The sequence below is a fragment of the Mastigoproctus giganteus genome, chromosome 2, assembly GCF_048544385.1.
Source record: "Mastigoproctus giganteus isolate SK-2022 chromosome 2, ASM4854438v1, whole genome shotgun sequence".
Classification (NCBI taxonomy): domain Eukaryota; kingdom Metazoa; phylum Arthropoda; class Arachnida; order Uropygi; family Thelyphonidae; genus Mastigoproctus; species Mastigoproctus giganteus.
This window is the reverse complement of record NC_143576.1, coordinates 214,090,776-214,103,592: the sequence shown is the minus strand read 5'-3', so window position 1 is coordinate 214,103,592 and position 12,817 is coordinate 214,090,776. Positions and strand designations below refer to the sequence as shown.

Below are 12,817 nucleotides of genomic sequence, written 5' to 3'. Positions count from 1 at the left end.
GCTAACCTGCAGATCAGGTAGAAAAGGCCTGAGTTCGAATCCTAACAATGACGCGAGGAATTTTTTGTTGGCTTTTTGATGTAAGAGCATCTTTGGCACACCTACTAAATTTCGGACTGAAGCAAAACCGATTTGTCACAAAAATGTGAAACAGTCCTACCAGTCGTGCTACCCATGAATGCGCAGCCTCAGTCGCAGATGCGCCTAAAGTCCTATAACAACCAACCAGTATTCTTAACTGGTTGGTCATCTACAAGACGCATGGACGGGGCAATTATGAGTAGCATAGCTTTTTCTCCCGGAAACTCGGGGCTTTTTCCCCAGAAAACAGAAAATCGACCAGAGAACACTGCAATTTACAAACAGTATGCACGGATCAATATGGCCTTGATTTCCGATGCTCCTAAAACTAAACAGCAAAGGCGGCCATTACCCTTGTGAGTATCACAGTTCGTGTAATCACTGTCCTCCCGATACCTGGTGGAAAAGACCTGAGTTCGAATCCTTACATTAATGCGGGGGATTTTTGTGGATCTGTTTCACAGCGTGGCTGAATTAGTTGTTCTCAGGCTAAGGTGCCTTCCTGGAAATTCCAGTTTTTCGTTCAACAAACAGCAATAATACATTCAACTTAGAGATATGTTATACATTTGTATGTAGCTCAATATGGCCTATGTTGCTACTGCGCCCAAAACCCTACAACACAACAATGGCCATCACATCAGTAACCATCCACTGTAATTCGTTATTTCATATATGTGGAATTAATTATAATGAATTGTGAATCAGGTAAGTCGATGCTCTCCATTATCTGCGGTGACTGTTCTCTAAAATGCAATACAACATAATCTTCCTATTTAATATCAGCAGTGGCAAATGATGCAAGAAAGTAAGCCCATACAGCAACAGTCAGGTGAGGCATGGGCATGCCTCACTGACCACCTGGGGGAATCTCTTCTGTGTCCCCCATACTTCTGCCTTTCCCCCCAACCTTCTTCCTTACACAACGCGAGCGCCCTACACACTAAATTTAATCTAGCCGAAAAATAATCTTCGCCCAATCTCGGCCTAATTATCCCACGCAATGCCCTACTCCTGCCATGTGAATGCATGCACACGTGCTGTATGCAAACATCCAAAGTAATTACGATTGCATGGATGCGTATATATTATGTATCACTGTTGTGTATATGTGCATATATGTTTATGTATACATAAGTTTTTTTTTTTTTTTTTTTTTTAGGTCCTAGCTGCCGAAATCTCAGGAAATTAAGCGGCAGGACCTGCCAGAGTAAATCTTAGTCTACTGGTGTTTCCTGGTCTGCCTCCACGGGGCGAAGGTGGGGCAACGCTGGGCTCCAGCAGGGGTCCAGCGGCTAAATGACCAGATGAACAACGGTACACGACATTACACAGGTACAATACCCACACACTTTTAAACCTCTGGCATTCCCAGGAAACTGGTACACCCACAAAGAAAGCAACGCGGAGATGGGGGAAACCCCTGGGGCCGCATGACAACAATATACCTTACACCTTACACCTTACAGCAACAGTCAACTGAAGCCTTGCTGCCTATGTGCCATTTGGCCATCAGTACCCCGTTCCCTTGCTAGATACCTGATTTTTTTCTGAGTTACCCTTAGAAAGAGATAGAGAAGGTCTTGCGCCTTCACACGCTTTGCGCAAGGCCTTCACAGAACGAAAAACCCAGCAAGTGGACAACAGAGGAAATAATATCAACGACAATGAATTGTGAAAAGAGTACCTAAATTAGACTCTTGCGTACATCTGACTGGACAATCAACCCAAACTTGACGAACCTATACAGTACTTGTACTCTAAGATTGTCTTGGCCTCATGGCAATCTGTACTGAGCTCCCTTGCTCAGTTGCTTTAACGTCTGATCCCTCACCTCACCTGCCTTATGGAGTAAGCTCCATCCTCCTTGAGGATGCGTTCTTCTACGTCCCCAATATTTCTACCTTTCCCTTTCCACTTGACACTGCTCCCAAACTCCCTTTTTTTTTTCCCCCTCTCTCTTTTTTCTTTTCGCTTTTTTTTCTCTCCTTTTCTTTCTTCTTTCTTTTTCAACTTTTTTTTTTTTAACTTGGTCTCTGTCCAAGAAGCTTAGGCAACCCTGGCGGCGACCAGCCAGAGAAGCAATCTGTATTGTAGTGTTTGGCTCACCTCCTAGTAGTGGATACGGGCTGTACGGGGTCCCGACAGGGGCCTCCAACAAGAAGGAGGATTCCAAGGTCAGCAGGACTTAACAGTTTTCGTTACAGTAAATAAGATCTCTGGAAAGAATTTTCTAGTGACGGCGCCTGTTACAGAGGTATCTCATCTGGTCTGCCAAATGTTTATTAGTTCATTGTAACACCTGAGTCTTTCGGCTTTAGGGTTGCTGTTTAGATCCAGTTCAATTTCAAGGATTTTAATTGAAGTTTTCTTCTTGATCCTGAAGTTTAGACCTCGATAGATGACGTACAAATTCAGTGGTAATGTTCCGGCGATCACTTGAATGGCAGCTGTGGACACTGTCCGGCAAATTCTATGAGTAGACAAAAGCATGATTCGCTGGATGGAATTAAGTTTGTCTCTCATTTTGACTAGCTTCACTCTATGAAACCAAGGTGCATATGTCATAATAGGCAAAAAGAGTGCATATGTCATGTTGTTGTTGTTGTTATTTGGTTTTTAGGAGCATTAGCAACTAAGGCCATATTGCTCTGGGATATGCGGTGGTCATTCCCTGAATGACCTTTCCGCATCCTCCGTATTTGGTGGTGACGGGCTCGAACCCCGGTCTAATCAAGAAGCGTGTGCTACGCACTGCTGCTCCTTCCCACCTGGCTACGGAGGCGCCTGCATATGTCATAATAGACCGCTCTGTAGTATAAGGACAGAGTTTTATTTGAGAGTCCCCAGTCACATCTGGAAAATCTAATGATGACTACTGAGAATCTTTTAGCCTTGGTGCCTAAGTACATAAGATGTTGGTGGAAGCTCAGCTTGTGATCAGATCAATAATCACCTCCAGGACTTTCTTCTGTGTCACGACCGGGAGTTGCTTTCCAGAGATCTTAATTTGTGGTGGGCGTCTGAGATCTAGCTTGGATTTGAAGAGCATCATTTTTGTTTTATCCGAATTGATTCGTAGTTTGTTGAGCACCGTCAGGAGTTGAGATGGGACAGGATTCGATTTGCTTTACACTCTAGGTCAAAGCTGGATTTTTCAGGAACAACGATAATGAGATCATCTGCGAAAGCCACTATTTTACATTCATCCAAGGGTTTTGTGAGCCAGCTGTGGAGGACCATATTCCAGACAAGGGGCCCTAGCAGTACCTTGTGGGCACCCTCGAGAGGTCGGTCTGGTTACCTGCAGGTAGTTGGATTTGACTACTATCTCACGCTCTGTGAAATAATTTCGAAAGAGCTGATATATCTGGAGGGAGCACTGAGCCTGGTGGAGGTGGGCCAATGCACTGTCCCACCAAACAGTGTCAAAGGCGCCCTTGAAATCAACAAAGATAGCCAGTTCATATTTGGATGTAGAATTTTTTATGTGGAGGACCAGGTTAAACAGAGCCTCCTCAGAAGAGCGCCCCAGCGTACAAAGTGTGTGCGTTCACTGACTTATTTGCATGTTGTGCGGACTAAAAACCCCCCAATAACTCATTGGGGAAAAACTTATTGTCCTTGCCTGCCATTCGCTAATTACAATGTCAGTTGAGGAAAATTTCAGAATTTGCTTCGGTAATCGAACAGAATCGAATTCATGCAACTCCCAGGGGCTCACATCTGATGAGTATGAGCTTGGCACACCCAGGGTTCTCAGCTGGATATCATTATTCTTCTTTTTCTTGGTGATTCCCTTCGACTTTTGACTCTCTCTCTCTCTCAGGGTAACTCGGGAATTTTTTTTTTTTTTGGCTGGTGCAGCATAAGCCTCAGGCTTCCTTGCACCATTTAGCTAATAATAATAATAATAATAATAATAATAATAATAATAACAACTCCAAATGAGTAACAAGTGGCGAAAATACAGAACGGTCGCAGATATTGTGATATAAAGTGAATTTGGCGGGAATTAGCGGATTTTGCTAACTTTGGTGATGGCAATTGCATACGAATATTGTTGAATACGCTTTTTATCTCGATCGTTGCAAAACTTGGTACTGCTCATCCGGCTAAGGAAATATCGGAAATATATATAATTACCGGTAGTAAACGTCGTGTAATGATTTTTTTTCGTTAACGCCGACCTTTGAACTACTGCGTGCAAGGTCGTCATTTTTGTGATCGATTAGTAATTTTGTTTTGGTTGCAGTGTAAGCAAAGAATGTGAAAAGGCATTGGACTGTCTATTGACAAGTGAGTCAGCTGTGCACGAGTAACGTGGCAGCTTTATTTTTTATTATTATTAAAAAAAAATTCTCATCCATCATTTCCATATTATAATTTTAGAAGCTTTGAGGGTAATCGTGAATCCAAACAGGTTTATTTTCTAATCTCAAATACGTTTAGGGCAATGGCCATCGTTTTGTACGTTATGAGCAAATTGCTGTTACTCACGGAGGTGGGAAAGCAAAACAAATTTTTATTATTTTTTGTGTGTGTGTGTGTGTGTAAAATGTATTGTTTTTTATTTTTAAAGATTGATTTGTTGAAAAATACATAATACATGCAATATTAATATTAATAGTGGCAAATGATTCATGGAAGCCGCCTGTACAATTAAAAAAAAAAAAAAAAAAACACTTTCCCACATTACCTGGCCATCCTTTCTAATAATTATTAGAGTTCTTCAGTTGCCACTTCTCGGTCCAGATGCCTGATCTTGTTGCAGTAGCATTAGCATTATTAAAGGCACATGATGCAAGAAACTCTGGGGGCTCACATCTGGTGAGTACGGACTTAGCACACTCAGGGTCTTGAGCTGGATATATTCTTCTCTTTCTTGGTGATTCCTTTCTACTTTTCTCTCTCTCTCTCTGGCAGGGTAACTGGGGAATTTTTTTTTTTTTTTGGCTGGTGCAGCTTAAGTCTCAGGCTTACTTGCATCATATAGCTAATAATAATAATAAAGGAAACTTATATAACATCAGCCAAAAAAAAAAAAAAAAAACACACCCCTTCTCATTTCACTTGTTCACCTGTTCCAAATGTTTGTCTAGTTCTTGTATCAACTTCTACAACAACAGATGGACGTTTTTTCCAGCAATCAATCACCCGCTGGCTAAAGGCAAACTTCCACACATCTATCCTACAACTGTCTTTCCTCAAATTGAATTTATGCCCTCTCAGGCAATTATTCTGAGCAAGTGGAAGAATCCCATCAGCATTGAGCATGCTCAAACCATTCAAGGCTTTATACACCTCAATCAGATCACCTCACAGGTGCCTAGTCTCCAGACACTGTAATTGCAAAACTTAAGCCTTTCTTCGTAAGAGCAACCCTTTGTTGTTCCATTCACTAATTTTGTTGCCTTTCTCTGCACTCACTCCAGCAGCTCTACATCCTTTCAAAAATGAGGCCTCCAGATCTGTATACAGTACTCTAGTGTGGTCTGGTCGTTGCCTCGTATAACAGGATAATCACCTCCCTGTCCCTGCTAGCAAAATTCCTATACAGTAAACCCCGCTATTCGCGTTTCGCGTAACACCATGAGCTACTCTTGCAGACCATCCGCACTGCTCAGAAAACTTCATATCTGCCTGCACAATTACCCACAGGTCCTTTTAATTCTCTATCACTGTCAGTACAGTACCATATAGTTGATACTTTACTCTGGGGTTACTGCTTCTCATATGCAGTACTTTACATTTGTCAATGTTAAACTTCAGTTGCCATATCTCAGCCCATCTACTCAACTTTTATAGATCCTGTTACAGCAGTGTACTGTCATTAGTATTATTAATAAACTTGCCAACCTTCGTATCGTCTGCAAACTTGGACATTAAGCCTGATATACCATCATCAATATCATTAATAAATACAGAAAACAACAATTGCCCCAACACTGAATCCTGAGGGACTCCACTAATAACATTAGTCCATTAAGAGCAGTGTCCATTGATTACTGCTCTGTCTTCTCCCACTCAACCATCCCTTTATCCATAGCAGCAATTTGACTCAGGTGCCACACTGCTCCAATTTGTGCAGCAGTCTCCCATGTGCAACTGTGTCAAAAGCCTTTCTAAGATCCAAAAATATGAAATCAAAGTTATTCCCTGCATCCAGTTCCTTTGTGACCACATTATAGTATCCAATCAAATTGGTCAGACAAGACTTTCCCTTAACAAAACCATGCTGTGTCCGAGCTATAACTGAAGCCTTGTCTAGATGATCCTGCAGTGCTTTATTAACCAGTGCCTCCATTAATTTCCGTGCCTCCGTAGCCAGGTGGGAAGGAGCAGTAGTGCGTATCACATGCTTCTTGATTAGACCGGGGTTCGTGCCCGACACCACCAAATACAGAAGATGCGGAAAGGTCAGGGAATGACCACCGCATATCCCAGAGCAATATGGCCTTAGTTGCTAATGCTCCTAAAAACCAAAACAACAACAACCATTAATATCCCTGGAACAGAAGTTAAACTAACAGGTCTGTAATTACTTGTGTTGCTCTTTGATCCTCCTTTGTGAATTGGGGTCACATTTGCACATCTCTAGTCTATGGGTACCTCCGCTGAGTCCAAAGAAGCTCTCATAATTATGGCTTAGGGTTTGCGTACTGACTTTGCTGCCTCCTTTAATATAACTTGATAGATCCCACCCACCCCAGGTGCCTTTTTTATGTTTATATTCAACAATTTCTCCTCCACTTTCCTCTCGGTTATTACAAAATCATCTTTTTTCTTTTTTACTATCTAGCTCACTGCCAGAGTTTAATTCACCTCTGGCATTCCCCTCCCTGAATAACTCCTCGTGTGAATGTAGATACAAAATACTCATATAGTTTGTTAGCTGCCTGAGCAGGCTCATCAACAGTTGAACCATTGATATCCAGTGGATAAATCTGATTCATCCCCTTCCTTCTAGAGTTTACATTAGTAAAAAACTCTTTTCTGTTTTTCTTTGCATCCTTTGCCAAGGATTTCTCATAATCTGCCTTTGCCTGTCTAACCTCCTTTGTGACTTGGTTACAGACCAGCTTATATCTATCATAGGCTTCCATGTCACCTATTAATTTATATGTATCCCATGCATTTTTCTTCTCTGCCATGTCTCATTAGCTCATCTGACATCCATTTAGGCCTAAACCTTGAACAATATTTCTTAGTTGGTATGTAAAGCCTAGTAGCTTCCAAGATAAGTTCTTTGAATGCTTCCCATTTTGAATTTGCTGTTGGTAACATCATCAGTTGGTCCCACTGTATAGAATTTAAATACTGTCTCAGCCATTGTAGTCGCCTTTATGAAAGCAAAAACCCTTCCCTTTACCACTGATGGTAGTTACTTCTTTGAGTAAATCCCACTTCAGCACACTGTGATCGCTGCCACCTAGTGGTTCCTTTATCTGCAGATTCGTAATGCATGTAGAATCACTACTGATAATCAGATCAAGAGTATTACTCCCTCTAGTTGCCTTCCGAACATGCTGCTGTAGAAAAGAATCATCCAATAAATCCACAAAAGCCTTACTAGTGTGTAAATGACCAACCCACAAATTCCAGTCAATATCTGGGAAATTAAAATCCCCCATTATAAGACTCTCTGATTTAATGCCCCACTCTTATTTTCCTGTACAGTTTCTTATTATACTCATCAGAGGCATTAGGACATGCTGTTTGAAATTTTGGATATGGCTTACACGTGGTAAGAATATAACCAGATCCTTGATGTAACGTGGCCTCGATAATGCCCCCCTGCATACACACTACTCGGACTCCCTCTAGTCACTATCTGGCAGAGTATAGGTAGCAAGATTATACACTATCTGATCTGGAGGTCTCCTAGAGAGTTACCAATAGGTTCGGTCCGGTGTATTAACTAGTGGCCAGCTTGTGAATACCATTTTACAGCTGTACCCTTGAAATGTGATGAAGTTTGGATCTCGCCATGGTGTTCATCATAACCACAAAAGTCATCAGTCATACTGCATAATGGAAGCGATGGGGAAGGGTTGACTGGAACTTAAACATAGGTTCCACCACTTCAAGTCTCCAATGAGCAAAATGGTGGTATTGCACTAGTTGATGAGTCATCTACCACCTAGTATTATTATTGGTAACACGGAGGGGCACCATTCCTCCATATAGTGTGGGCGCCACACCTCAACCACTGCTTACGTTGGTTCACACCTGGGTAGTCACCCACAGTTTGCTTGCACATTTGGGTTATACCCAGGGTTACGAACAGTCCCAAAATCGTGAAGGTGGAAGCAGAGGATTTGGCTGTCACAGAATGTCCAGACTTTGCCGAAATTGGATCCACTTGACTTGAGTGTCACCCGAATATCAGTTCCATCAGCGTTTTACACTCCCAGGTAGTGGCATATCTGAGAGAATGTCTGCGACAACCTCAAGGACCGTAGAACCAAGTCTTATTATTTATTTATTATTGTTATTTGGTTTTTTTTTTTAGGAGCATTAGCAACTAAGGCCATATAGCTCCGGGAATGTGTGGTGGTCATTCCCTGACCTTTCCGCATCCTCCGTATTTGGTGGTGACTGGCTCGAACCCCGGTCTAATCAAGAAGAGTGTGCTACGCAGTGCTGCTCCTTCTCACCTGGCTATGGAGGCTCCGAACCAAGTCTTGATTGACTGTTGCATCTGTTAAAAAGTCAGTTGCAGTTGCAACTCCATATGTGTAATTTCTTTTGTATTAACAAAGGGATCAACGGGGATTTCACTTTTGACTTCTGAGCAGGAACTTTTTTCAAGGGAGGTAGTAGTGATAGTAGTAGCAGTGGCATTTGATGCAAGAAAGCAAGTGTATGAGCTTACGCAGCATCAGCCAAAAAAAAAAAAAAAAAATCACACCATTCCCTCAAAATGCCTGTCCAGTTCCTCCTTAAATTTATTCAACCTATCAACTTCCACAACGGCAGATGGAAGTTTGTTCTAGCAATTAACCACCCGCTGGCTAAAGGCAAATTTCCGCACATCTAATCAGGTAATAAGGTTTCTTCAAATATTTATCAAATTTGCTAGCAACCTGAACAGGAATAGTTATGCATTCTTATCGGTGGTTTAATGTGATCATACCTTACCTCCTAGTGTTAACATAAGCAAAAAATTCTTTAGTGCTTTTCTTTGCATTATTAGCCAAAGATTTCTTGTAATCTGCTTTAGTTTGCTTAGTGAATTGATTTCAGACTAGTTTATACTTACTGTAGGTTTCTGTGTTCCTTTACAATTGCCTCATCATTTCCCAAAAGCTGCCAAACACTTGACTGGAATTTGTTTATTGGTGCCACCTGGTGATATAATGCACACCCAGGATAACCTTTCAGAAGTTCATTTGGCTTGTAATTTTTACTGTGGTGACTGAAATAATAAACCGGGTATTTAATGATCCTCATAAGTGTTATGAGCAACTCGTACACTATCTGTAAATCCTATTAATCATTACAGTAATTTTTAATGTATCCAAATTTACTTGAAACCAGTGAACATTTATTCAACATTTCATGCAGTATATTTAAATTTTTATACTCTGCATATGCATATGATCAGAATACATTTTTTTTTTATTTTTTACTTTGTAGATGATGACATGAATTTAGGAATGGTGCTTATCTATTGCAAAGGAAATATCAAAGTATGCATTTGGAAAGGAAAAAGTGAGAAAATTTATTGGTGAGATTTATCCAGAGGATATCTGTCAAAGGAAATAAACTGATTAGTTCATTTCTATCAAAATATTTTTTCAAATAAGCATCTGATTAGTTTTTTCTAAGGAAGAAGAAATTCATTGAAATTTGAATTTTGTATAATGATGTGCTAACATCAGAGCTCATACTTTTCTTTTACATTTGTTCTTACACTATAAATAGTTTATATAGCAGTTACAGCAGTAGTCATGTTAAACCAAATGTTGTCATTGAAAATATATTTAGAAGTGAGAGTTGCATCTCCCCAGTAATATATCTAATGAAAAATACCTGAAATACACCAGATATGGAAAAAACAGTTAATAATAATTATGAAAGTCTGTCACAGTCATTGAAATATAATGAAATCATTATTGTTCCAAAGGAAAATGATTCTATAAATGAATCATTGAGGAATACACTTCCTGATGCAAATCAAGAAAAAGAACCAATCACAACTAACACTAAAATAAAATCTTTCACTTGTGATATATGTAACAAATTATTTTCACGATTAGCACACCTCAAAGTCCATTTAAGAATTCATACTAAAGAAAAACCTTTTGCATGTGAAATTTGTGGCAAAACATTTGCACGTTCATCAACCCTGAGAAATCACATAAGAACCCACACAAATGAGAAACCTTATATTTGTGAAATATGTGGCAAGTCATTTTCACGTACAGAAACTCTCAAATTACACAAAACAAGTCACTTAAGTGAGAAACCTTTTGCTTGTCAGATATGTGGAAAGCCATTTTTTAAATCATCAAATCTCAAAGATCATATGAGAATTCACACAAATGAGAAACCGTATACTTGTGAAATATGCAAGAAGTCATTTTCTCATCCAGGAAATTTCAAAATACACAAAAGAATACACACAAATGAGAAACCTTTTACATGTGAAATCTGTGGCAGATCATTTGCATATTCATCATCCCTCAAAAGCCATATAAGAATTCATACAAATGAGAAACCGTACGTTTGTGAAACATGTGGCAAGTCATTTTCACGATCAAAAAGTCTCAAATCACATAACAAAAAACACCTAAAAAATGTGAAAACATTTGCATGTGAAATATGTGGTAGGCCATTTTCTTGCTCATATAATGTCAAAAAACATATTGGAACTCATACAAAAGAGAAGCTTTATAGATGTGAGATATGTGGTAAGGAATTTTCACAGTTAGATTGTATCCGAGCACACAAAAGAATTCACTCAGATGAAAAACGTTTTATGTGTGAAATATGTGGCAAATCATTTAAATTTTCATCACATCTTATAGAACACAGAAGGTCTCACACTAATGAGAAGACGTTCACTTGTGAAACATGTGCCAAATCATTTTCAACAGCATCGCGCCTTCGTGTGCACCACAAAACATTTCACACTAAATTTGGAGAAATGTAAGAAGTTTTCTAATTTCTGCAAAAGTTGCTGAAATTAGAAATTTTTTACTTAATTTTTATGTTCGCCTAATTTTGAGCTCATTCTCAGAATATGCTATGTGAAGGATATATGTAATGGTAAATATAAATTCTAGAAATTATAAAGATGATACACAAACTTCGCATAAATATCATGCCTAAATCCCTAAGAAAATTCTTCAAACTGAACAATGCAAGTGCAGTTATTTGTAAATGTTTCACAGCTTCTGTGAGCTCCCTTTTAAAGTCTGTAGAAAGAATACAAATAAAGAGAATGGTTAATCATCTTTAATTATCAGGAATAATGTCATATATAATTAATTCTATTATATGAAGTCTACCAAATTTAAAGTAATTAATTGTTATTAATATTAGTCCTATAGTGCAAGGAAGTTGTAGGCTTTACTGCACTGACTAAAAAAAAAAAAAATAAATAAAAATTGATAAGAAAATAGACAAATTATGTAGCACTTCCCACCTAACATGGGTAACTATCCAGTAGACCTTTCAATTCCTTCAAATTGTCAGCCTCAAGACCTGCAGAGGCAATTTTTAGCATTAGCAGAGGCATATGATGCAAGAAAGCAAGCTTATATTATAGCATCAACCAAAAAAAAGAAAGCCCTTTCCATTTCACCCATCCATTCTCTCCAAGAGTTTGTCTGTTTCTTCCTTGAATTTATTTAAGTTATCAACTTTCACAACGACAGATCGAATTTGTTCCAGCAATCAACTACTTGCTGGCTAAAGGCAAATTTCTCCACATCTATTCTACAACTCTCTTTCCTCAATTTGAGTTTGTCCCCTCTCCACAGTTTTGTAATCTGAGCAAGAGGAAGAATTCCATCAGCATTAAGCCTGCTCAAACCATTCAAGGTGTTATACACCTCAATCAGATCATCACCTCACAGGTGTCTAGTCTCCAGACACTGCAATTTGCAGAACTTAAGCCTTTCTTGATAAGAGCACACTTTTTTTTCCCCTTGCTATTCTTGTTTCCCTTCTCTGTACTCGTTCTAGTAACGCTACAACCTTCCAAAAATGATGCTTCCAGGCCTGTATGGAGTACTCAAGGTGTGGCCTGACCATTGCCTTATACAAAGGGATAACCACCTCCTTATCCCTGCCAACAAAATTCCTGCATATCATTGACAAGACCCTGTGACCTGCTCTGGCAGGCTATCTGCACTGCTCAGAAAACTTCATATCTGACTGCACAATTACCCCCCAAGTCTTTTTCATTCTCCACTACCCTGAGTGTAGTACTGCACAGTTGGTACATTTTTCTGGGGGTTACTGTTACCCATATACAGTAGTTTGCATTTGTTAAACTTCAGTTGCCACCTCTCATCCCTTCTGCCCAACTTTTCTACACGCTGTTGCAGTAGTGTGCTGTCATTAACAACCCTGCCAACCTTTGTATCATCTGCAGACTTCAACATTAAGCCTGATGTAGCTTAATCAGTATCATTGATAAATATACAAAAACAACAATGGGCTCAACACTGAAATCTGGGTAACTCCAATAAAAAACTTTCATCCACAAAAAACAGTGACC

At 39.5% G+C, this 12,817-nt stretch overlaps 1 protein-coding gene across 1 annotated transcript; it reads left to right on the top strand.

Moving 5' to 3' along the window:
- Positions 1-10,135: 10,135 nt before the first annotated feature.
- LOC150090071 (uncharacterized) lies at positions 10,136-11,242 on the top strand. Its single transcript, XM_090390165.1, has one exon. The coding sequence runs from the start codon at positions 10,136-10,138 to the stop codon at positions 11,240-11,242; it is 1,107 nt and encodes a 368-aa protein (XP_090246291.1).
- The last annotated feature ends 1,575 nt before the right edge of the window (positions 11,243-12,817 follow it).